This window comes from Brachycentrus maculatus, unplaced genomic scaffold (assembly GCF_059751285.1).
Source record: "Brachycentrus maculatus isolate JH-2025_06_01 unplaced genomic scaffold, ASM5975128v1 h1tg000202l, whole genome shotgun sequence".
NCBI classification, from domain to species: Eukaryota; Metazoa; Arthropoda; class Insecta; order Trichoptera; family Brachycentridae; genus Brachycentrus; species Brachycentrus maculatus.
In genome coordinates this window covers 3,097,041-3,124,430 of record NW_028280953.1, presented here as the reverse complement: position 1 = coordinate 3,124,430, position 27,390 = coordinate 3,097,041, and the positions used below count along the sequence as shown (strand labels likewise).

The window sequence follows — 27,390 nt, the reverse complement described above, 5'->3', positions numbered from 1 at the left end:
TTTCAATCGAAAAATTAAATTACATCAAATGTCTTCTTCTAATCCTTATTTGCACGCAATGGTGCATAGGGCATTGCATCGTATGTTATTATTGTAGTGTTATTATTGCTGTGTATAGTTTGTTGATATCTCTAATCTATCCTAAATTTGACGTTTCAGATTATTCTTCCTGTTTTCAATCTTTTTAAAGCTTGCTTTTAAAAGTTCATTAATATAAAATATAAAATGTTACGGAAAGATCACCATGAATCATTTGAATCTTTTAAAAACTTAAATTAAAAAAAATATATATTATCTTTGGTTATTTATGTTCAAGGCTTTTTATTAAACAAAATAGGTTCCGGAACTCACCACTTCACGTCAAGCTTTTTACTAAAACAAATTATATTAAAATATCGTTTAAATAAAATTTAAAGCAACTTTTTGTATTATTTGAAATATTATATAAATATAAATTGTAATTACGTAAGCGCAAACATTTGTTTCGTCTAAATGATTTTGAAAATAAAAAGAAAAAAAATATCCGTGAAAAACGGTGCCAGAATGCCGTTCCGCTGCGTTACATGGAAAAAAACCCTAGTTATATTACTTTTTTGGGGAAAATAAAAACACACATTCTATTTAGAGAAAAACAATTAATTTATTAAATATGGTCGGTGTACAAAGGTCAGGAGGGGGGCGGTAGCGCGGGCGTCTCGGAGAGCGGCGCCGTCAGCCCGGCCATGAGGTCCCGCACCGCCGGCCACAGCGAGCACTCCCCGTGGCTGGAGCAGAACAACTCCGCGAACCTGCAACACGACGAGCAGGCTATATACATGCATCCAACTTGCCACACAAGTATGCGGATATTTTTGTATGGGGAGTGGTGCGCTACTCCGCCAGCTGCGTCACATTGGTGGCCGCGTCGTACACCAGTATATACTAGTAATAATAAATACGGTTACCTCTTGAGCATGATGGAAGCCTGGTTGAGCAGGGAGTTGGGGGAGTGGTGCGCGCCGGGCTCCCGCTTCTCCGCCAGCTGCGTCACGTTGGTGGCCACGTCGTACACCAGCGGCAGCACCACCTGCGCCTCGCCCCGGCTCAGGCACAGCTGCAACACCACCACACCACACCGTCACACACATTCCCACATCTCATACACAAGCATCTAAGCTTCACTAAATTTCGCAACTAAGTTGCGACATTTAGAGAAAATGTGGAACAAAATAGTATCCTGATTTTATTGTGAATTTACATTTTAAAGCTTTTAAATGTAGATGCCTATATTGAAAGCTATCCCACCGCATTCCCAGATCTGATACATGAGCATCTAGGCTTCCTGACAGTCCTTCTCTTGCGAGCAATTTTTTTGCTGTTGAAATTTATAGAAAATGAGAAACAAAATTGTATTCCTATTTTATACTGTGAATTTACCATTTAAAAGCTTTCAATATCCCTGTCACTGCCAATTTAAATAAATAGAAGTTCGTAAAACTCCAGCCAAATTTCTATAAGTGCTTGGTGTAGACAGTGAAATAAGCTTAGTCCAGTTAGTCAACTAGATCTGATTCCGACCTGACGTTGGCCGGTACACAGCGCCTACACAACCCCGACCGGCACGGTAGACAGACACGGAATACTGCAAAAACACAGAGCCTAGGGACAGTGTAACAGGGGTCCAAGTGAGTCTATTCGGCGGTTTGGCTTTGTGTGGAATGAAGAGATAAGGCGTAGGACGCAGCAAATCTTGGTCACAATTGTCGTCTAGAAAAAGCGATTCAGTCGGCTTGGCCATGTATTCCACATGCATGTCGAGAGCTGCCATCAAGCTTGCCTCTTTTACAAGGCATCAAGGTTGGCGCCGCTTAGGACGACAATTTCTGACAATTAGCGGCGCGTGAGACGGAGCGAACATGGAACAAGGGTAAGAAAGCACTCACGAAGATGAGTATCTTGTTCCTGGCGATGAGCACGGCGGGCTGCGCGGTGGGCACGATGGGTGCGGCCTGGGGCGGGATGCGCAGCGCCCACTGCAGCGCCCAGCCGGGGGCCCCCGCACCGCCAGTGCCCTGCAGCTCGCGCCGCATGAGCTGCACCAGGTCGCGCAGCAGCCCGGGCGGGGCGCCCCACGCGCGCGCCCAGCCCCACACCGAGTTGGGCTTGTACGGGGGGCTCACCACGCGTGACTCAAAGTACTTCTCCATCACCTGTAACACGCTCGATCATTATTATATTCCGCTAGTCGAGTCTTCCGTCCTGCATTATTGGGAACAGCTCCTGGACTTCTCCAATCCCTATTCGGGACAGTGCCGGTGCCTTCCTTCTATCTCGCAAGCGCTCGGTTGTCACTAAGATACGCAGGAGCCATTTTGATAATTTACTAGGGTTAGCCCAAAGGAGAATTTTGCATTAATTATCACGGTCAACCTTGGAGTTATAATTGCGTGACTCATGATAAAAATATCTAAAAATATGATGAAATAATTTATTTAGGCATTGCAAAATGTGCCATCGGCAAAGGTAATCTCATTGAGGACAGATTACTAGGAATATGCGTATAATAAAAATAAATAAATGAAAATCACATTCCATACAATATTTGCCAGACAATTGTGTCAAAAATTTAAAATCCCTGTATTCCAACATCTTGGGCGATATCCGAAACAATTTATTTACTTGTAATTTGTTGTTATTTTGGTCATTTTATTTACTTTGTAATTTGATTTACTAAATGTAAGCTAAAAGCATACGTTAATTATTTAATAAATTGAATCAAATTGAGTTGCAAGCATCCCTCATATGCTCCAATGAGTCACTCTTTTAGAACTGTCGGTATTGAGTGGAATTTTTGTTCCTACAGATTAAGGAATCTTTAATCAAAACAATACCTGAAGAAAATGAAACGGATAAGAGATAAACATAAAGATATGATTATTTGTAATAGGCAAACAATGATCCGGGGACTATTGCATGTCTCACCTGCAGCTCCTCGATGCTCCACTGGTCCTTGTGGTCGGGCAGGGGGGCCAGGGACAGGTGCAGGCTCTGCATGTGGGCCGGGTGCAGCGCCACGCGGCCCTGCAGCCCGCACGACTCCGCGCGGAACATCACCACGCCCGGCTCGGGGCACGACACCAACGTCAGCTGAAATGTCAAACCGACAGTCACTAATTTGTATTGAGTCAAAGCAGAAGTCCCACGCTAGTCCATAGAAAAAAAAACATTCTACCCTCGTAACATCACAGCGAGTGAACTCCCTTAAGGCACCTATCTGGCTAAACGACGCTATTTTCTGAAGTTGACACATTGTTGTCGGGCAGTTTTTTTCATCAACCACAATTCCAATTAGTACACTAATTAGGGCCATATACTAATCACAAGTAACCCGATCACGAGCTACCGTAAACCCAACGATCTGTAAAAAATATTTGGAGTATCGCGCTCTATCAAAAATAAGCAAATAGAACGCTTATAAGCGTCTCCCGCTCTCTACCAACAGTATGTAAAAGACGCATTTAAGTATTTCCCACAAACGATTTGTCAAGTAAAATTACATTTGAACTACAAATAAACATACAATGAAGCTAGTTCATCATACTACTGACATCTGTAGAAATAATCCCAAAGAAAAATATCCTTTTGTAAAGTAGCATCAGCCTTTTTTACCCTATTCCCGATTTGCCAATGGGAACTCAGTTCAACAGAGTGAATCAAGCTTTTCTACAGTGATTTGAATATCCCTCTCATATAGTCTGCTTGAAGTATGACATTTAGTATGTAAAACTAAGTTATGAGAAACACGACCTAAGTCTACATCGGGTAACGCTTATTCATCTTGTCATATTTTCTAAATAACACACCTGTTGTTAGCCATGTAAACGCCCAGACTTCCATATTCTTATAATTAAAACTTAACTTTGTTTTAAAATCACATTATAGTGATTTTAAAACAAAGTTTAAAAACATTTTAATTACAAGATGGAAAATCACAAAGTTAGTGCTTCAAATATAAATTATATTCCATATTCTTCAACATCTATATGTTGAGATGTCAAAAAAAAATCATTTATTATTCACTACACACATTCACTTTAATTTTTATGATGTACAAACTAAATATGCTATAAATCCTTGTACAAAATAATAATAAATAATAAATAATAAAACCCTTATCCGCACCCCAATGGTGCATAGGGCACTGCGTCATATAAACGCAGTGTTGTCTTGATCGTTTACGCATGAAGGAAAAGTGATTGGCCCTCCACTTCAGGTACCAGTCCAGGGTAATATTGAATAAATACAACAGTAAAAAAATCACTTATATTTATTTTACCCCCCTTGGGAATCGAACTCGGGACCTACAGAACGGTAGTGGAGCGTGCTGACCATTACACTACGGAGGCGGACAAAATTGTTACTTGTACAAAATAGGCAAGGAGACTTATCTCAGGCAACTAATAAATATGTATTATGATTAGAGGGGGAAGGTTTGGTGCGTAGCTCACCTCGGTGTCGTCCTGCTGGATGAAGCGCTGCAGGTGGCGGCGCATGTAGACGCAGCCGAGGAAGCGCTCGAGGGGCGCGGCGGGCGGCGCGGTGGCGGGCGCGCCGGCCGGCACCTCGCTGGGCGCGCACAGCGCCTCCAGCGCGCCCGCCGGCAGCAGCGTGGCCACCGCGCCCGCCCACGCGCGCCCTCCCACCAGCACGCGCCCCGCGCCCTTGGCCACTGCACACAACACAACCAGTGGAGTATTTATCTCAAATCCAAACAATATGATGACTATTCAGAGCACCCACATAACATGGGTACACTGGTAAAAAACGTTAAACCTGTTTGAAAATCCCTGTTATTTAAAGCTTTTAGCCTGAATAAAATACCCGCTATTAAATTAAAAGTTGAATTTACTTTTAAAACCACTTCTTCGAAGAAGTACGGTCCAATGACGCCACCAGCCCATAATCCGCACCAAACAGTAACTTTTTCTGGATGCATTGGTAGCTCTGTATCTCGGTATGTCCAACAATGTAAATTTAGTCACAATAGCCCGAATAGCAGCTTCAGTGGGTCAATTAAACTCCCGGTATCTCTACCGGCCAAATATTGGAAAGTGTATGTCAAAATTGGACTAAGCGGATGGACCATTTGAGGCGCAGCTGCGGTCAACATTTGAATGAAATAATTTTCAAACATTAAATTATATGGACCGTACTATTGATTCAAATAAAGATTTCATGCATTTTTCTGAATTTCATGTGTTTTTTTAAAAAAAAAAACATAGCTCTTAAAAATCACCCTTTATTTGACATTTCAAAGTGTATTTTCCAGTTTATATACAAAATAAAAAATAAAACCCTTATCCGCACCCCAATAGTGCATAGGGCACTGCGTCATATAAACGCAGTGTTATCTTGATTGTTTACACATGAAGGAAAGGTGATCAGCCATCCGCTTCAGGTACCAGTCCAGGGTAATATTGAATAAATATGACAGTGAAAAAAATCACATATATTTATTTTACCCCCCTTGGGAATCGAACCCGGGACCTCCAGAACGGTAGCCGAGCGTGCTGACCATTACACTACGGAGGCGGACAATTTATAGAACCAGTTTATAGAACATTGAAAATTTTATAATTTAAAATTGCATATTTTCCAGTTAACATTTTTTGCCAGTACACCCACTTGCCACATATTGTTTCTTGACAGCTATTTCAACCTGCTGATGCACAGTCCAGTTACCAATTTTTTTTTTTAATATTTATATTTTATATTTATAATATTTGGCAGTCACCCAGTGAGAGGATGTTTCTGCCAGTATCCTTTTTTTATTTACAAACAAAATAATAATAAAATTTTCATTTAATTTATTTAGAGCACTAACTTTGTGATTTTCCATTTTATAATTAAAATGTAACTTTGTTTTAAAATCACTATAAGTATTAATCAGTCTTGATAAAGAAGCGGCTAGCTTGTAGACATTATAATTAAGTTATATTTATAGTGATTTTAAAACAAAGTTACATTTTAACTATAAATTTTTCATAGTTCAAATGCGTTCAGCTTTTTCAATTTATAAATTCCGACCACAATTCTAGAATTAGGTTCAGAAAGAAGGGTGGATACTTGGGTGGGGAGTTGGATTCCTGCCCGTATTAAGCTATTTAAACAGTTCACCTTCTTTGTTGCGTGTAGACACTGAAAGTAGAAGAAGAAGATATTGTGTCTAACCTTTGAGTTCTTGTGATCTGGCGGGAGAGGGACGCGGGACGCTCGGGGAGCCGGGCCAAGCGGTGAATGGACTTCCTGAAAAACAATTATTTTTAGTTAAAATTCCTTTTTTTTTCAGGTAATAAAGTAATAAAGTAATAACCCACAAACTTTCTACTTTAGAGGCTTGTCTGCAGGTAGGAAAGGTAAATGTAAAAAATAAATCACAAACAACCAGACCAATTAAGAATAAGTATTTTTTTAATTTATTTTGCACAAATCGAAACCACAAAGCCAGTTTTGCAGTCAAGCGTCTACTCAACTACGCCAAGGCGCCAGTCAATTTGATTTGGAAAATTCCTAATGTTGATCATGTGTTAACGATCAAGATAACACTGCATTTATATGATGCAGTGCCCTATACACCATTGGGGTGTAGATAAGGGTTTGAATTTAATTGAATTGTAACATTCGACCGGATAAAAGTGACGCAGTTTATGGTCGTTTGTGCACTACACGGAATTACACTAAATTTTACCATCCAGCACATCAGTTAGCATATAAAACGGATGATTGGCTTGTGCTTTTGTCCATTTTTCTTCGGATGGGTGCTCTTGATTGGTGCGTGAACACGTTGCGCGTAAATTCCATCACGCTAAACTGTCGTAGTCGCTTTCATTTTTCAAAACCGGACTGCCGGATGGTAAAATTCCGTGTAGTGCACAAGCAGCTCGGCTGTCCAAACTTAAAACACAGTAAGGGACATTTTTTTGTAGTACGTTTTTATTACATTTTTGGACTATGTAGAGTCTACTTAGTCCAAAAATGTAAAAAAAAACGTACTACAAAAAATGTCCCTTACTGTGTTTTGAGTTTGGACAGCCGAGCTTATCCCTTTCACTATCGGCATTATTTTGCTTTTCTCTCTTATTTCCCTTTGAGGTCTCACTGTAATGTACACTTGCCTGGCGGTAGGTACGCCGGGTTGGGGCTGGCGGCGGCGAGCGGCGGCAGGGGGGAGGCGCCCGGGTGCTGCGGGGAGGCGGGGCTCGCGTGAGCCACGCCCCCCATGGGAGGAGACGTCAGGTTGAAGGAGCCGCTGTGACCCTGGATACAAAACAGTAGTGAATATTAGTAAACATGACATCGGAAAATATCTCTCATCTCAGTTTGACTGACAACATTTCCCTGACTGTCTATTTCACTGAACAACACCCTGAAACATTTCTTTCATTCATCTTATAACATTCTCTAAACTGTTAAATTTCATTATCAACATCTTACAACATTTCCCAGATTGTCTTTTGCATTGAACAATATCTCACAACATTGCCCGGACTGTCTAATCTCATTGAACAATGTCTTACAACATTCCCCAGACTGTCTATTTCATTGAAAAATATCTCAAAACATTCCCCAGACTGCCTAATTTCATTGAACAACATCTAATCTAAAATTCATTGAAAAATATATACAACAATATATATAACATAAATATATACAACAATAGTTAATAAGCCATGGGATGCTCAGACTCCCATCTTCTTTGGTGAAAAAGGGGATAATACATGTTTCATATCAAGTTGACACCTTTAAAATTAACATCTTACAACATTCACCACCCTGTTAAATATCATTGAAAAGTTTTCTTAATTATAATTAATAATCCAAATCATTCTCTGTCTCCATTAATAAGTCACACCATTCTCCAGTCCATTTAAATTCACAAGTCAACAAGACTCTGATTTGATGTGCGTACCTGGTGCGGGCTGGCGGGGTGCGGCGTGTGCGGGGCGGAGTGCGGCGTGTGCGGCGCGGGCGGGGTGAGCGGCGCGGGGAAGCGCAGCAGGCCGGTGCCCCCGTCGCGCGGCGACACCGGCGAGGGAGGGTTGTCGTCTTCCGAAACCACGCGGGCTCCGCTCTCCGACACGTACAGCGACAGGAAGCTCTGCGGAGAGGAACGACATGTGATATAACAAGGACAATGCCGGCCTATCTCGGGATTTGATAAAAATACAAGCAAGCAAAAATACAAACCTTGAGGCCCTGCGTGGGCGTGAACTCTCCGACCACGGCGCTCCGGTCGAAGCGGGAGTAGGCCCCGTCCCGCACGGCCACGGTGCCGCCGCCGCGCACCGTCACCTCCAGGCAATACGCCCCCTGGTAGACTACTCGGATCTGAAAACAGTTTATTGATAAGAATTGTGATGTAAACAAAATATAAAACTATATAAATAAAGATATTTGAAAACAATATTATTAAACCATATCCGCTCCCTATGTGGAGCATATGAAGTACACAAACTGTCTCCAGGCTTCCCTATCAGCCGCCAGCTACCTTGCATCCTCCCAAAAGAGGGCCGCGACTCGAAGTTCAGATTAGAACTGCCAACAAATCGTCACAGTGGTTGTCCTGGGCGCAAACCTAGTGCCTTGTAAAAGAGACAAGTTTGATTAAGGCTCTCAGGAGGCATGCGGAGTACATGGTCAAGCCAACTGAATCGCCTTTTCTTGACGACAGTTGTGACCAAGATTTGCTGCATCCTACGCCTTATCCCTTCATTCCTCACAAAATCAAACCACCGCACGCCTAAAATTTTTTGCAGATACCTATTCTCAAAGCTAAATGCACGGCTGCTCTGGGCACTTACGTAAGGTGCCATGTTTCACAGCCGTATAAGACAACACGAGCAATGCAGGCACTGTATAGGCGGCATTTGGTCTTCACAAAGTATAAATCCGATCTCCAGACAGCCTTAATTCTGTTAAATGCAGATCCTGCAAGTCCGAAACGCAATCCCAGTTCTTTTTGAAGGCTGCTTTTTTCTAGTTATATATATACTTCCAAGTACTTTAACTTTTCCCAAGACCCTTTCGATGAGCTGGTTACTCAACGTCAAGGGTATTTTGAAAATCATTCAGAGAAATTGTTGCATTTCAAAATAGGCTACACCACTCTCCTGGGTAGACTAGCTAGTGGCACTAAGGTTTAGTGAGCTGAAGGAGGCTGAGTGCAGCCGACATTATAGGCAGAAAAGTAAAAGCAAAAGCGGCCATGTCAGCGCTGAGTGGTCGCTTACCTTCCTCCAGGAGTGCGGCAGCAGCGTGAAGGTCTGCACGGGCACCTGGGGCCGCGCGTGCTGCAGCCCGAGGTGGGGCGAGGAGGGCAGGCGGCCCAGGGCCACCAGCGGCGCGTACGTCTCCCGCAGCGCGGCCATCAGCTGCAGCAGGTCGTTGCTCCTGAAAACCAAACCAAAGACAGAGTAATGTCACGGCAATACAATCACCGGGCAGGTACTCGTGAGGACTTCAGTGCTCGATTGGCAGAAATGCTCGGCTACAAGTTAGAGACTAGAAGGAATGTGTATTTGATTATGCATTTTATGGATTGTTGCGCGGTATGTTCGATTATCCTGAAATTATCCGGAACATTGGTCTGTATGTTCCCGGTCTGAAGTTACCTAAGACAGCGTCGGCAGAGATCGTTTCACTTTCCTATACACAGGACCAACCTGTCAATGGTTATGCCTGTAGGATGAGCTACCGCTATGTTGAACATTATCACATTGGATATTGATGTGTTCCATGTGTCCGAAGGAGTTTTCTGAAGCGGGGTTCTTCTCCACCTTTATGTCTTCTTGCCTACTTTTAATATATACACCTTAAATATTGTTTGTTATGTATAAATTAATTTTTTTGTTGAATAAAATTTAAATTATAAGTTTCTCAATATGTTACCAGGACTTTCAAGTTTGACTGGCCGAAACACAATATCCCCACTCAAAAATATCAAGTTCTTATATTTTTATCAGACACTGGATTATTCACCCTACGGATGATATAGATATCAATATTATGGGTGCCTCAACTTGAGATGGAGCATGTATCATTTTTTTTTATTTGAAATATAATAGATTTTTTTTAATTAAAATTGTCCATCATCTTGAAACGTCTAAGTAACTCTGAAATCTAGTTATGGCTTATACAACACTGCTTATCATGTTCTTTATAAATTTTGTGGCCTATTACTACTTGTAAGTGCTAACAGCTCTTTGTGTTTAAAGTTACTTAAGTAGGAACATGATAAGCAGCGAATGGAGGTCTGAGCATCCCAGGGCCTGACCTGACTCGAGTGATCACTTTATACACTCGTGTAACGTTCACCTTTCTGCCCATTATTGAACATCTATATTGCTTTAACTTTGCCATATAAAAGTTGTAAATATATATATAATATATGCAACGATCTTAGATTCTTTTCGCGTGCGGGTAGTTATTTAACAGATTTGGCTGATAGCAGCGCCATCAGTTGAGAAGTTAGCAAAATATTTAACCTTTTCGGAAGTATGGACTTAAATGAACATCGGTGCGAATTTTCCTCAAAGGAGTTTCGACATTAATGAACATCAAAGTCTATCTGTCAAAATATGATGATATGTGAACATTTGTATGTAATTTTGTCTTCTTCTTCTTCTTCTTTATATAGGAATCCTGTCATTCACCGGTTCGCTCCTGGGAGGTGGAAGACCAGCTATCTCTCCATCGTTTAGGTGGTCTCCCTGAGGGTGTGCTACCTTTTACGCTGCTGTCCGCTGCTATCCTCACCACTCGATCCCAACTTGCACTTCCAACATGATTTCTCCAGAAACGTCTTCTTTCTCTTCCCCATCGCACAACATCACAGATTTTTCTTATTTCAGAGTTTAAAAATGGTGACTATTATTTTTGCACAATTTTTATCTTCATACTACATTGATACATTAAAAATGTAAAAAGAACCCACTCCCCAGAGAAAGTCGGACATCAATTATTGTACTCCTGGAAAGGTTAAAAAAAACGATAGATGTTTGATCTCAAGTTGAGAGACTTACAACAGGTAAATAAGAGGTTATTTATTGTAACTGCAGACAGTTGGTAAAATTCCATATTGAATTGTTGGGTAATATATCCAAAATTAAACAAGGTTTTTGTTGGATTTTATTCTACATTTACATATTTATGTATACATATCTTAATACGTGATGCGTTTCGTCTTCTAAGGACATTATCAAACACTAGTTTCATTGTGTTTGATAATGTCCTAAGAAGACGAAACGCGTCACGTATTAAGACATACATAAACAAATGTAGAATTCAATCCAACAAAAATCTTGTTTTATTTTCGATACATTACCCGACAATAAATAAGAGGTTACCTGTTGAGGAAGTCCTCAAGCTGGTGCGTGATGAGGGCGTGCGCGTTGGCGGCGGGCGGCGCGGCGGCGGGGCGCAGGCGCAGCAGGCCGCGCTCCCAGCTCACGCAGCAGCGCGCGCGCCCCTCCGGCCCCGCGCCCAGCATCAGCCGCCGGTAGTTGTACGACACGATGCCCACGTGTGCCTCCGCCGCCTCGCGCTCTGCGCAACAACAAACACATGTTCTTTCAATTTTTTTTCTTTATTTTAAATTCTTTTGCATTACATGACATAAATTCAAATACAAAAAAATATAAATAAAATATCAATATAAATACAAAAAAAGATCCCACAAAGGCATGGCCTGTGTGTGGGTATACAATATAATTTAGGTCATAGTAAAGGGTATAAGGGTATAGGTATTACAAGTAGAACTAGAATAATAGTATTATTTATTGATTCAGCATTAACTTTGTGGAATGACATGATTATTTTATTAAAATTAAACACTTGAATATACCATTTTAATGAGTTTTATTTTTATTTACGACTAGTTTCGAAAACGACAGATGTTTTCATCTTCTGGTACAAATTAAAACATAAATAAATAAATACAACGTAAATAAAAATAAAACTCATTGAAGTGGTATATTCAAGTGTTTAATTTTAATATAATAGAATAATAGTGTTAATATAAAATACAAAATATACTTGACAGTCAGAAAACAAAATTTTTAAACCATTGCTAGCACATTCTTGGCAAGTAGTTTTTTCATCAAACCCCGACCCGTTTGCAGGTAAGATAGTAAGGATAGGGAAGGTAAATGTGAGAAATATGTCACAAACACCCAGACCAATTGAAAATAAATATTTCTTAAATTGGTTTTGCAATTGGCGGGAATCGAACCTGCGATGCCAGTTTCGATACAACGAAACTGGCATTCGTTACCCACAACGCCACAGTGCCTGTCAACTAGTAATAAGTTTAATAAGTAAAGTATATTTATATTTTGCATAATGTCAGGAAATTATTATTATTGTTGTTTTTTTGGGGACGACAACGAAGGAGATACTGGAATGAACATATAAACAGAATGTCAGAAGACAGACTTCCACGTATCGCCCTTCAAGGTAACCCTGAAGGACGCATCCCCCAGGCAGACCTCCGAAAAGATGGAAAGACAAGCTGGGAGTCAACATCCCAAAAGCGACATGCGGAGGCACAAACAGATCTCTAGGATCTACAAAAAGAAGAAGAAGTATTTTTTTGTTTTGCTTCTATCTCTATCTTCTCTTAAAGTGTGTGCGTATGTATGTGTATATATATATAAATATTTATGTGTGTGTATATGATCATCATTTCATAGTTACATTTAAGGTAACAATAATTTTTTACTGTCTACATTTTGGATGGGTGTTTTTTACATTCGATAATTATGTACATATAGTTGAGACCTTATGAAAGAGATTGGTATATAAATTGGTATATAAATTGGTATGAAAATTCCTTTTCTGCCTTTGGAATGAGGTTGGCGCAGAAGGTAAAAATACCCTTCCCGGCATTAAGCATCAATCGACTCAAAGGGTAGAAATACCTTTCCCGTTCAAAGAGTGTTAAGAAAGGTTCAGGTATGGGAATTTAATCACGTCTTACCACAAAGTTAATGCCGAAACAACAAAATACTTTTTGGATTGTGGAATTAATTAAATTATCTTGTCACCCTGGGAGATGAGGCTTACCTGAAGGTTCCCTTTGTGTGTAGTGGTGCACCAGTTCATATAGATGCACCACTGTGGCCCAATCCATCAGTAGACCCTCCGCCACACGGGCCGCTCCTTCCGCGCACATCTCGTACTGGAAGTACACGCAGCGACGCATTCCTGCAAACCACAACACAATCCATCAGGCCAACGGAAAACATAGCAATCAACGCAAAGCACTAATTGGAAATGGTCCCACTAAATCTAAGTGTGTATGTTAAGAAATGTATTCCTTAAATTTTTTAATTTCAAAAGTGTTCCGCCGCTAAAACAGTGTGCGACGGAGATTACCCAATATAAAGGTAAAACAGTGTGCGACGGAGATAATCCAATATGAAGATAAAACAGTGTGCGACAGAGAGAAACACAGATGGCGAAAATGAGAAGATAAAACAGTGTGCGACAGAGAAAAGCCAATATGAAGATAAAACAGTGTGCGACGGAGATAATCCAATATGAAGATAAAACAGTGCGCGACAGAGAGAAACCAAGATGGAGAAGATGAGAAGATAAAACAGTGTGCGACAGAGAAAAGCCAAGATGAGAAGATAAAACAGTGTGTGACAGAGAAAAACCTAAATGGCGAAGTAATGTCAGTTTTTGAGGGAGACTAAATAGCATTTATAAATATTTATTTTTTATAATTTAACTTATCACTCTTTTAACGGGATATATTCATAGAAACAGTTTTACATAGGAAGTAACAATGTATCTTTGAGAACCTCTTGTTCAGAAACTTACTGTCACGTAATTATAATACAGTAAGTCTTCTACTTACGTGATTCGTACTTTTGTTTACATAAACAATGCCGTAACAAGGCGAAACAATTGTTACAACTTTTATTTTATGTGATTTTAATGATAAAATACAATCTAGCAGACTCTAGAAAACAGTATTTCATTTAAATATTTAATAAATTAATAAGCAGTTTGTACTTAAATGTAACTCCGTATATACACAGAAACAATTATGCACGTATCTGATTAAAAAATAACTTCTGAAAATATAATTGCTTTATTAAATACATGCATTTAGATATATTCTGTTTTTTTTTAAATATATTTCACATGTTTACTATTATCCTTTGAAACTAGGGCATATTGCTACATACCATGTATGTATAAAAAAAATTGCAAATAATATTTTTTGACTTACATGAAAACTTTTGGAACTAATTAATCACGTAAGTAGAGGACGTACTGTACTTTTATTCTTAACTCTTACCACTCTGTAGGCCAGACATTCTGGCCCGTATGATTCTAGTAGGCAGCTCCGTGGGCCACAATGTCTGGCCCGGCGCAGGTATAACTTTAATCACTGATTTCTCTATCACCCAAGTATATTCTACCAAAAAATATTTCAGATAAATACAGTTAATCTTAATTGATATTAGTAATGTTAGTAAATAACCACTCACCGACTAACTTCTGTCTACCGGTTTCGAGACGTACCCGTCTCTTCGTCAGGACATACACTACAATTTAACAATCATGCGAACAACACTACACCACACCCACTTAGTACTATTCACATACACTATCACTACACATGCAAAACATGCAGAGCGAGTTGTTAGTCCCACCAGTTTCCCAAAAGCATGGTGGGACTAACAACTCGCTCTGCATGTTTTGCATGTGTAGTGATAGTGTATGTGAATAGTACTAAGTGGGTGTGGTGTAGTGTTGTTCGCATGATTGTTAAATTGTAGTGTATGTCCTGACCAAGAGACGGGTACGTCTCGAAACCGGTAGACAGAAGTAGTCGGTGAGTGGTTATTTACTAACATTACTAATATCAATTAAAATGTTTGACCACAAAGTAAATGCATTGAATATAAATAACAGTTAATCTTAATTAACATGGTCATACGAATTGCCAGACAGAGCGTCCCAAAATTAGGGAACCAAAATATTTATTTTAATGGTAAAAAAACATTGGTCGCATTTTTTTTTATCAAAGTAGCTGATCAGTTATGAGATAAAATGATCAGAGTGGAAAGGGTTAAGTTACTGTTACAAGTTACAGATAATAAAAATACTTTAAAAAAGTAGACTCAATATACTGGTGTCGCCTTGAAAAAACAAAGGAACGACAAGGCTGTACAATTTGCAAACGCTATAATTTTGATCCTGGAATCTGACTAAGGGGTGTGTATGATGATGCACGCTCCCTCACCTTGTTCCTTGGGGTGCGTGCTGGGCAGCGGGGAGGCGTGGAAGACGAGCTCCACGGTCCAGACGCGCGCCTGGTTACGCGGCTGCACGCGCACGGCGGCCGCCAGCAGGCGGCGCTGCAGCGCGCGCGCGGGCCCCGGCGCGGCGCCCGGCGGGCACGGCAGCTCCACCAGCCGCAGCGCCGGCCCGCCGCCTGCCTCTACCTGCAGCCCCCCGTGGCACACGCCGCGCGCCGTCAACTACACACACACAACAAACCAACTACCTTCAATTCAACTCTTAGATGCTGAGACTGCCAATTAATAATTCATTTATTTAAATAGCCCACATTTAGCCACAAATCTGGATTATCTCTGCTTCGGAGTTTATTTTTACATTTTTGACATCTCAACATAGATAAAGAATATGGAAGTCTGCAAAAGCTGGAAAAGCACACTTGATATAGTACGCCGGTTGGGAAATGGTAAGGTCACTTTTAATCCGCCTCTGTAGTGTAATGGTTATTGCGTTTAGCTGCCATGCTGGAGGCCCCGGGTTCTATTCCCAGGCCCCCCTTTCGGTCAAAAAATAAATATTAGTTATTTTTCCCTCCAATATATTTAATATCAATTTGGACTAGTGTCTAAAGCACAGGATTGATCACCTTGTCTCAAAATAACACTGCGTCTATATGATGCAGTACCCTACGCACCACTGTGTGCGGATAAGGGTCAGAAGATCACTTTACATATGGCATTTGTTGCAGCTACTGGAAGCATGAGACATATGTGGAGGTCTTCACCAAAATGTTACATTTCCGACGTTGCACAAAAAATCCTTTAAATGCAAATCTTTTCTGTGTATTGTATTCTATCAAAATCTTAATTAAAGTTACGATAAAATGTGACCAATCCTGTGTTAAACCAATATGAAATCATTAAATCGCACCAAAACGTAACAATTTTACAAGCTAGAATTCATGATAACTTAAACTTATTTATAATGGAAATGTAACGTTATGGTGAGGACTTAACATATCGTAGTCGTACAGGAGAAAGTGACTAACTACCAAAACGTAAAATGTTCAGGAGGGCCATTTAAATCACTTTTGCTTGGCAAGAAAACAAACATCAATGCAGTTAGTCATTTTAACCAAGTCAATATATTATACTTCCAAGTTTAAAATCCTTTGGGACTTTTTCAGGGCAATATTAAGCTAGTAAGATATCAAATAGTCAATGATCACGTTTTTGTAAAACAATGCACTTGTTCACTTTCTCCTGTATGACTACGATATACGAAGTAATTGGTCTGGAATGCACAGCCCTCCTAGATATTCCGGGGCTGTATGGTGACTTACTTCTTGTGCGAGGTACACGAAGGGGATCCTTTCGTCAGCCGCGGCGACCACGTGGGCCAGCTCCGGCAGGAAGTAGGCCGGCTGCTTGGAGCGCACGGAGCGCCCCGCGGCGGTGGCCTTCCTCTTACCACTCGGACCTGAATACATTACAAAGTTATCAACACATAAATCATATAAAAACTGTAGGCTATTGAAGCCACACCGTCGAGTTTGCAGCGCTGGCGTAATCGGGACGGACGCGTAAGGAGACGAACTGGAACGGATATTTCTGAGCGAAACCGACGCTGAAGCGGGCCTACTTTGAAACGACGAGAGCTACTTAGTTCGTTGAAACAGACAGACGTTTTCATTGCGACTTTCATTTCACTTCTTTAATTATGTATAGATTGTAAAGTATTTTGTAATTATCCAGTGTTATCGCATTTATATAAATAATAGGACTAACTGTAAGTATAGCATTCTTTCATTTTCATTCTGGTACCACTTCTTTGTATTAAAAATCACGACCACCCAGCGTGATCACAAAACGCGGCAAAACGTTGCCAAACCAAAAATAGGAATTCGCTATTAAACTAAGATCAGGGATACCTCGAGGGATTTGTATATGTTCACTTGTCCTAATAGGCGCTTGTACTTTTCCTCTTAACACATTGTTGTCAGGCGGTTTTGTTCATCAACCCCGACCCTGATTATACTCAGACAGTCTGCCGCCCGACCCACAGTATACTAATCACAAGGAACCGCAACACCCAATTCCCATCTGTACAATGTTTTTTTAGGGTATATTTTAGGGTGCTCTAATAAAAGTAAGCAAATAGTACACTTTTTAGCGTCTCCCGCTCTCTACTTATGTAAAAGACACTTTTAAGCATTTTACAGCAAACAATGTGTTAATTTATTATTAGATTAAAACCAATATTTTTAGCTTTTCCACTTTTTTATTTGACCAGCGACCGGGTTTCGTCGTTATTGACATCATCAGACTGACCAGTCTGATGATGTCGGCAACGACGAAACCCGGTTGCTGGTCAAATAAAAAAGTGGAAAAGCTAAAAATATTGGTTTTAATCTAATAATAAATTAAAAATGCAATTCCATCACGAAGTGTCAGTGGATAATATAAATCTATTAACAATGTGTTAATTAGTGATCCTGTGATTTCTCCTCCATTTCCCTTCCCATACAGAAATAATGTCCTTTTTTTACATTACCCGTATGCTGTCATATGTGATGTAATTTTAATATTAGAATAAAAGAACATATAAAGGTGGGGACTGACTGGAGTCATTTGGTCGTAACGTAACACGTTACGATGCGAGCATTCGTATAGTCAGTACAGCGTTTCGAGTGCTCCATCCGATGTAGGATGCTCGTCGCGAACAACGTTGCGATACATTACGACGAAATGCTCCAGTCAGTCCCACCTTAAGATACCTTCACAATAATAACTTCTCTGAATTTGCCTTTCCTTCAAGTATTTAACGATCGAGATAACACTACTTCTATATGACGCAGTGCCTCATGCACTATTGGGTGCGGACAAAGGTAAGAAGAAGAATAAGTTAAAAGCGTCAGGAAAGCTGTAGAGCGGTTGACGGTTGTCGGTACGGTTGTACGAGTGGAGGAGTTAGGACTCACAGGGCGGGTCGACGGTGGTGAAGGGCCCGTGGGTGAGCACGAAGGTGTCGAACTGCACGAGGGACTCCAGCTTGAAGAAGGCGCCGACCTGCACGCCCGACTCTGCGTCCTGGGGGTCCTCCTCGTCGGGCCCGCAGCGCCGCACCGAGCCCAGGTGGAAGGACAGCTTCACGCCCGACGGCTCCTCCGACATCATCTCCACTACCTACAGACCACAATTATAGCTCAATTCACGAGATATAAAGTTGGCACATCCACAATGTCCAATAGCGTGCACTAACGAGCACATCATTAATTTATTCTGTCTGTTCAAACGGAAAAGAAAGAAAATAAAAAGCACACATTTCTCAATATTATTAATATTTAATGCATTTACTTTGTGGTTAGTCATTTTTACTTATTTATTTTTTCTTCAACTTATATACTTTAGAATCAACTTATATAAGAAGGAGTACGAGTATATAAGTTGATTCATTAATATGTTTAATTCTAGTGCATGTTTAACCTCGGCTCGTAACGCATGTCTGTCGCTGAAACCTTTAGTGCATGTTGGTCTTCGGGTCGACCAAAAATCACATGTATTAGACGTTTTGTGTAGTTTTGAGTGTGTAAATGGTGCTTTTGGTGGTGAAGGGTGGTATTGTTTGCATGCTGTGGTAGTGATTGTCCTGACGAAGAGATGGGTATGTCTCGAAACCGGTAGACATAAAAATCTCGGTGAGTGGTTATATACTAATACATATTATTAACATATTTATAAAAAAATAAATAAGCACACATTTTTATTATTATGTACTACTACATCACGTTGATGGAACGCCAAACTCTTCTGTCCTGACATAACTCCTAGCTTCTTTCATGTCCATACATCTAGTCATGTATGCCTTCCGATTATGCAGACTTTTGACACCACTTAGGTTTTGATTGATCTGAAGTCTTTTTCGGCCGTCCTCGTTCCGTTCTCCCGCTCACATTCGCCAAATATACTTTCTTCAAGCATTCTCACGTAATCTGTTTGCTCCGCATCTCCACGTCTCTCGCGCTCTACCAAAAGTAAGCAAATAATACTCTTACAAGCGTCTCCCGCTCTCTATTAACAGTATGTTAAAGACTGTTTTAAGCATTTCCCGCAAACAATGTGTCAAGATTTTATAAATATGATATATTTATTTTCATCTCACCAACAGATGTCTCTAGTGAAGTTCTAGTTGGTTAGTGACCTTTGCATGAACGGTGACGATTTCTAGTCTTAGCAGTGGAACTTGGTCACAGTTACCTCGATAATAGTCCTACTTTTTAAAAAAATTTTAAAAGGGAAATATTTGTTTAATTAAGCTTAAATAATAAAAATCTAATGTCTGTATGCGGCCCTAGGGAAAATTTTAGATCATCGATGCGGCCCGGGATGCAATTCAAGTTGGCCGGGCCTGGCGTAGGCGGATAAAGAGCTAAGGAGTTCTCACCAGGATGTGATTGGCGTGTCTGTGCAGCGTTATGTAGAGTCGGTGCGGTGAGAGCTGGTGCAGCGGGTGCGAGAGCGGGCAGAGCAGCGGGAGGCGCTCCAGCGCCGTGGCGGGGAGGTGCTGCAGGGTCTTCTCACAGCGTCGCGCCATCAGCCAGTACCTAGATGACGACATTAATAATAGGATTGTAAAAGTGAAATTGCTATTTTACGTATTGTACATAGTGGAAACATGGAAAAGACATGCAGCATATGTTAAATTTTAAAATTTGATGCTAGAGATGCATTTCTTGAGCTGTTAAACCCCCTTATATTATTTTTTTAGATGGGATTTGCATTTATTGTTTACCTTGCTTATTACATACAAGGTTTATAGATGATTAAGTGGATTTTTGTTTCTTCTAACAAAATAAATATGTTTTTATTTGAATCTGCATTAGGAACAGGAGGGATAATCTAGTGTGGGCCAATCAGGAACTACTCAGCATTTGCTCATTTTCATTGCTGGGAGGAAAAAATGTTTCCATCCACATAAATCGCCATTAACACTTCTTCTTTTTCTCTTCATTTAGTAGGTGTAGGCCTTGTGGCCGGTTTTAAAAAGGGATTAGCTTATTGCGATGTCGCTGACCAGCTGTCAATCAGAACAACGTCTTCGATCTCGCATATTTATCTCATCTTGATGTTTCTTATTTTAATGCCATTCTATTATGCCAATAACACACACGTGGAAACATTCATAAAACTTTTTTTTGACAACTCTACCCAGAGGGCGCATAAGGCCAAGTGCAGTACTGACTCTGCTTCTTGGATATGACTGGAGTAGTACATAGCACCAGCAGAGGCATGCATTCCATACAGGTAGAAAAGTAGTGCCTATCCTAACTGCCCGCATAACATTTAAAAACGCAACCAACCTACCTTACTAAGTCTTCAAACCCTTATCCGCACCCCAATAGTGTATAGGGCACACTGCATATAACCATAGTGTTATCTTGATGGTTAACACATGAAGGAAAGGTGATGATCAGCCCTCCCCTTCAGGTACCAGTCCGGGTAATATTGAATAAGTATTAGAGTACTACTAAGCAGTACCTAGCTCATTAATACCACTACTGCCTACCCTAAACACAGTAATCGAGAAGATACAGACTGATACTCCCATGATAGTGCTCAAGTGTACCTGAGGTCGGCCAGCAGCGGGCCGATGCGGTCCCGGTCGGCCGCGGCGAGCGCGGCTGGCAGCGCGGGAGCGACGGGGGCGCGCGGGTGCTGCGGCACGTGGCAGCGCAGGGAGCCGCAGTGCACGCCCACGGCCACCAGCAGCTGCTCCGCGCGCAGGCACGGCACCAGCAGCGAGCACGACAGCACGCACGGCGACCCGCCCAGCGAGCACTCCACCTGCGGCAGATCCCGTCGGTGAGGGTCGGGCACGAGAGTGCGAACATGGACAGTTAATGTAACGAGGGAACACTCACGCCCATGTCGGTGAGCAGCGCGCGCAGGTCGGCGAGGCGCGCGCGCGAGCGCAGGTGGATGGTGGTGACGAGCAGGCGCTCCATGGACAGGCCGGGGCGGTGCAGCGCGCGCGCGGCGGCCGCCTCCTGCGCGGCGCCCAGCGCGGGCACGTGCGTGGCCAGCAGCGGGCGCCCGGCCGCGTCCGCCTGCACGCTCACGCGGTAGCCCAGCTCGCAGCCCAGCTCGCGCCAGTAGGCTACGGAGAGGCGGCGCCCGGGCACGTAGCGCTCCACCTGCACGTGCCGGCCCAAGCGGTCGCGCGCCAGGCGCAGCGTCTGCGTGTACAGCAGCTCCAGCTGCAGCGAGCGGCAGAAGTAGCCCAGCACCGCCAGCAGCGCGTGCAGCCCGCGCCCGCCCGCCGCCAGCCGCGCCTGCGCCACGCTGCGGATGTACGCCACCTGCCGCGGGTGCACCAGCGGCTTGCCCTCTGCCACAACACACACAATTACAACATACTATTATATACAGCGCAACTTCACACAATCAATAAGGAATATAGGCAACATTTTGAGTGTGTCATAATATAATATAAGAGTTTCTGCTTAATGAAAAGCTTCTTTACATCTCACCAATAGATGTCTCTAGTGAAGTTCTAGTGATTCAAGAACAAGGATTCTAAATTGGTTCATATATATAGAGCTTCCAAGAATTTGAGTAGTGTGGTTGTCAATAATGGGTAGAATTGGTGAATGTTACACGTATGTAAAGTGATCACTTAAACCAGCCTATGACGGTCGTCAGCCCCGTAAATGCCCAGACTTCCATATTCTTCTTCATCTTTGATGAGATGTCAAAAAATAATAAGGAATATAGGTATGTGCTGACAAAGTGAACAACATCCCGCAACCGTGCGAACACTCACATAGTCTGGCAAAGACTTCCTTAAAAGCAGTCACTCACTTCAAGGTCCTACTAACTTTGTCCCGCCAATTGCATGTAATTATTTCAGTCCCGAAATATTTAAGTATATTTACTACCCGCATTTAAGTTTTTTTTTTCCCCAGATTACGTCAAAAATATCTTATCATTGGAAAATTTATTCTATCTGTTGACATCTATTCACAATCGTTGTTTATATACAGTTTTTACATATTTTTTTTTTTTGTTGAGTCATTACAATTGGTTTTTTCAATACCTCCCAATTTGTACATTCCTTCCATTTAGGTTTTTGTGTGCATAAAAACTAATCTACACGATTTTCACTTTTTTTTTTCAATACCCTGTTAACTTCCAGCACAACCTTTGCATGGTGTGCTCTTTACCTCCGATCTCCGGGTCCTGCACCAGGATGGCCACGTCCAGCAGCCTCCAGGGCAGGTTGGGGGCGTCGCCCATCACCGTGAGGGACACACTGAACTCCTGGCCCACTTGGAAAGTCACTCGACCATTCTCCACCTGCACAAAACAAACTAATGTTACAATTTATTTACATGGGTAGAATTGTCAGACGGGAGGAATATCTAATTTAACACACTCAACCTATAAAGGACTTTATTAGACTCGTTTTGTGTTGATAACAGCCGATATAATCATTATTTCCATTCATCATTTTCATTTGGAAAATTCGCCTTTGTAAATATGTTGTTTTCGTAAGTTGGTAATGAATGACGTCACAGAAACGATGGACTTATTTTAATATTGGTAACATTGCTAAATTATTGGCCGCTCTATTTGTTGATGTCTATGGTCCACAATCCCACTCCCTCTCCCCTCATATTTTTATAACACAAATGGTAGTGTAGTGGTAAACAAACAATCCACACTTGTATTATAACATCTCTATAAACCATAGACAATAAATCATATGATGTCATAAAACGTTCGATGACGGAAATTCGATGACGCAAGCGAACGCACGTTTTTCGATTCATTCAAATATCTAAAGTTTAAACCTTAATATCTACCTTAGTTCCCTGAGATCTACAGATTTCAATAAGAATGTTTTCGATAGTCTTGTGATTTTTCATATTAATTTATAAGCCAATAAACCAACATCGTGACAAAAATCTATTGATAAATGTTCACTTAAACAAGCCCATGACGGTCGTAGGCCCTGTAAATTCCCAGACTAATTTTTCTTCATCTATGTTGAGATGTCAATTTTTCTTTAAAATAACACCTAAGTGGAGATAATCCAGCAAAAAATCTTGATATCAAAAACTTCTAAGTGGAGCGAAATCCAAAATTTATGAACAAATTTTATTTTTTTGCCAATTTATAACTCATTTGATGAGTCTCTTCAGTCGCAACCTTTGTTTGATGAAAATAACACTTAAAGAATTTAGACAATCAGATATTTTGTGCTATTGTTACAATCTGTATTGAGAATGTTGATGCAATGTGACACTACATGACCGTACAATAAATAGACTTGTTTAGTCGGTCCGACCTTAAAGGTGCGCATGTTCTCGGGCAGGGCGCAGGTGACGAGGCGCTGGCGGATGACGTGGTTGAGCGCGGCGAGCGTGGCGCGGCGCTGCGCCAGCGTGAGCCCCTCGGGCGGCACCAGGCGCTCGCGGATGCAGGCCGGCAGGCGCGCGTACGTGCCCTGCGTCAGCACCTCCACCGCCGCCGGGATGTGGAACGTCGGCAGCCTGCAACCACACGCACAACTTATCAATCAAGATTACACTACACTATCGAGGCAAACAGTATACAAGTGTTAGGTCTTTATCTGCACAGTACTTTACACCAGTGCTCCGCGAGCGGTGTGCCGTTGCACACTGGTGTGCCGTGAGCCGGATACAGGTGTTCCACGATCAAATTCAATGTTTATGACATTTAACAACTTTTCATTATGTATTTAATAAACGATGACAAATTATTTTTCATTATATTGTCTGTTTTTCAAAATGTAGGATATAATAATTCTCCCTCTCTCTCGACACTAATGGTGCATAGGGCTAATATTGAATAAATATTAGACTGAAAAAATCATTTATATTTATTTGACCCCCACCCCCCTTGGAAATCGAACCCGGTACCTCCAGAACGGTAGCTGAGTGTGCTGACCATTACACTATGGAGGAGGATATTAATTACTACACTTAAATAATTTTTCAATGGTCTATATACTTTAGCTTTTGGTGTACTGCGGAATACTAGGAACAATTTTAGTCATACGTGAGAAAAGGTTGCAGAGCTTTACACTGCTCTCCAAATCCAAGTTTCAGTTTGTTATAAGTCACATTGTGGGGCAGCGTGCTCCTGGCAGAAGTAAAACATCTCGACAACGCAACATAAGAGAATGTGTTGTGTGAGAATGCATTGTGCCGCGCACAAGAAGAACATATGACACAATGCCTGCCGCATATTTTACTGCTCTACATAACTCCTTTTTTTCCTGTTTCTATTTTTCCTTATAATTGTTCGGTAGTGATTTTCTGGATCTGAGAGTTGTTATGCTACAGGATATGTCCCATTATCTTTTATCTCTATTTTGTATTGCTTCTAATAAGGTAGGTACTATGTTCTCTTTTCTCTCTAATCTTCAAACAACCTCTTAATTTTTTTTATTTTTAATTTAAAAGAGAAATATTTGTATTTTTATTACTTACAAAAATACTTGTATTTCATAATATTTCTGTGAGTCTAAGCGGCTCATTATTAGAAATAGGTATCAAATTGAGGTAGAGTGGGTTCGAGAAACTCTGACTTAAGAGTCCGTGACACTAACCACGTGATCACAACCAGACACATTTGAGGCTCTCTGCTTACTTACAGGGTATATTAAAGAGATTTTCTCACTCACATTTATATTTACTTCCCCAAGCGTTGAATCTGGGACCAGGGCATCATGCCTAGTGATTGTAGAAAAAGAATAAGCAGCGTTAAGACAACTGCACTAACCTGATCCGGTGTGTTGCATCACCAGAGACAACGCACTGGAGGAAGGGGACCTACCTGGCGTGCACCAGCGTCTCCCGGGCCATGCGGGCGAGCATGTCGGCCGTGTCCACGAAGAGCAGCGCCTGCTTGTCCAGGAAGGCCATGATGTGCGCGGAGCGGTCAACCTTGGAGGCGCTGCCGGCCCACTTCACCAGCGCCAGCAGCCGCACAAACAGCTGCCGCGTGCGCGCCGACAGCTTGTAGATCTCCACCTTGCGCTCCATGTCGGTCTTGCGAGGCAACCTGACACCATGCAACACAACACACATTACAATATATCCACTTTACATCATTATTATTCTTCAAATTGTACCTAACTAACTATTTTATTTTATTTTTTTCATTTTCATCTTTTTGTTTTTTAGTTTTTTGATAAAATCTATTACATCAGACAATAATATGTATTAACTTTTAAAAACGTCTGAGACATTACTATCTGTCATTAGAATCCTAACTGTCGATCAAACCTCCTCCCTCTACCTCCTTCCCTAAACTCCCTTCTTCCTTAGCCCTCCTTATTATCGTCTTTTGTTAATTGGTAATTGGTATATTAATATGTAATTTATGTTTTTTTTTAAATGTCAATTTGTAATTTATGTTTTAAATGTTCAAGTACTATCTACCCTCTGATTGCAAACGGCTATATATGGTATCAAACGTTTTGATCAATATCACTAGTCCGTCTTTGGTCGGTTGGAAGATATTGCTTTTTAGCAATAAGCCCGCCAATGTACTTTTTATTTTCTGTACATGAAGTTTAAATAAATAAATAAATAACCATCATGCCTTTTCTCCGCGGGGTAGGCAAAGAAAATAATACGCCATACTAGTCAGCCTTTGATTCTTCCACAACCAATTTTAGTCCACCATTCACTTTGTTTACAGCATTTTTATTTTATTTTATTTTTTTATTTATTTAAAAGACAGATATTTGTGTTTTTATTATTTACAAATATACTTCAATTTCCTACAAATTCTATGAGCTTAAGCGGCTTATTATTAGAAATAGGTATCAAATTGTGGTAGAGTGGGTTCAAACCGAGAAACTCCGAGTCTAGAGTCCGCGACACTAACCACGGGACCACAACCCGACACAACATCCTTACATTATCTTTATCAATTTTTCCATCCCTAGAAAACATACTACCAAAATATGAGAAATCATTTAACTGTTCCAAAATTTTCTCATTTACTATAATTTACATTCATCTCTTTCAAAAATCATGACTTTGGATTTTTTTTTTAAAAAAGAGAAATATTTGTGTTTTTAATATTTACACAAATATTTCAATTTCATTCTATTTCTGTGACCCTAAGTGGCTCATTATTAGAAATAGGTATCAAGTTGTGGTAGAGTGGGTACGAACCGAGAAACTCTGACGCAAGAGTCCGCAACACTAACATTCATCAGCAAAACACTTTCCTCGCAAACACTTTTGATACCAACTCCTGCAGGTCTTATCTACTATCGGCACAGTATCGTCAGCATGCAAAAGCCAACAGACAGTGAAATTCTAACCTTTCTTATAAAATACAATATAAGATTCAATTTAAAGTGAAAAACCTGTTTAAATATAGAATAAAAAATAATTAAAAAAATTATTACTACACGAAAATTATTTTTCATCCTAGAGTGTGTAAAACTTGTATACGTGTAATTTATTTGTGAATTTCGACTTCCAAAACATCAAATATTAGTTTAATTTATTTTGAAAAATTACTTTGTGAAATCCTCTGAAAAATATTAAATATCTGCCGCATATTAATAAAACTCAGGTTGCATATCCTACACGCAACCCCCTGACAGACCAAAATTACTTAACCAATGAATCAGCATCGCTCATTTTGAACCGAGAAGGTTCGATATTATGATCCGTGTGATTAATTTACTATGGGAAAAATTACACATCATTGAATTGATTGCACTTACAGCTCCGCGAGTACAGTGAGCTCATGATATGTCCTCTGTACTATGAAGTCTATCAACATAGCCAGCGATATGGAGCCCCCGCGAGCTCCGCCACCTTCCGAAACGGGGGCACATCCTTCTATCGACACTGGAACCATTATGATATGAAATGAAGCCTCCAAATGTATCACATAGTTGAAAACAAATCGTCAGTAAGTTTAAAATTATTTCTCTACACCATTTCTGTTTGTTTTAAAGTAACTACAAATAATAATTGCATCACAAACTAATAACAAGTCCGAAGCGGGTTTATTTTGACAAGCAAGCGAAATCAAAGAT

At 40.9% G+C, this 27,390-nt stretch overlaps 1 protein-coding gene across 2 annotated transcripts; it reads right to left on the bottom strand.

Moving 5' to 3' along the window:
* Nucleotides 1-615: 615 nt before the first annotated feature.
* Nucleotides 616-27,390, bottom strand: MED14 (mediator complex subunit 14). 2 transcript variants are annotated; one of them, XM_088263730.1, is made up of 22 exons: nucleotides 27,073-27,390; nucleotides 25,158-25,385; nucleotides 23,644-23,848; nucleotides 22,517-22,649; nucleotides 21,215-21,681; nucleotides 20,920-21,137; nucleotides 19,738-19,897; nucleotides 18,275-18,479; nucleotides 16,637-16,773; nucleotides 15,299-15,536; nucleotides 13,102-13,242; nucleotides 11,385-11,583; nucleotides 9,270-9,429; nucleotides 8,227-8,367; nucleotides 7,949-8,137; nucleotides 7,151-7,296; nucleotides 6,211-6,281; nucleotides 4,488-4,708; nucleotides 2,962-3,126; nucleotides 1,923-2,189; nucleotides 945-1,093; nucleotides 616-788 (listed from the first exon to the last, which is right to left on the bottom strand). In XM_088263730.1, exons 1-22 carry the CDS (start codon nucleotides 27,207-27,209, stop codon nucleotides 668-670), a joined length of 4,098 nt encoding a protein of 1,365 aa, XP_088119856.1. In that variant the 5' UTR covers nucleotides 27,210-27,390; the 3' UTR covers nucleotides 616-667. The 2 variants fall into 2 exon arrangements, with proteins under 2 accessions (XP_088119856.1, XP_088119857.1); XM_088263731.1 differs by having other exon boundaries at nucleotides 6,211-6,285; nucleotides 7,155-7,296.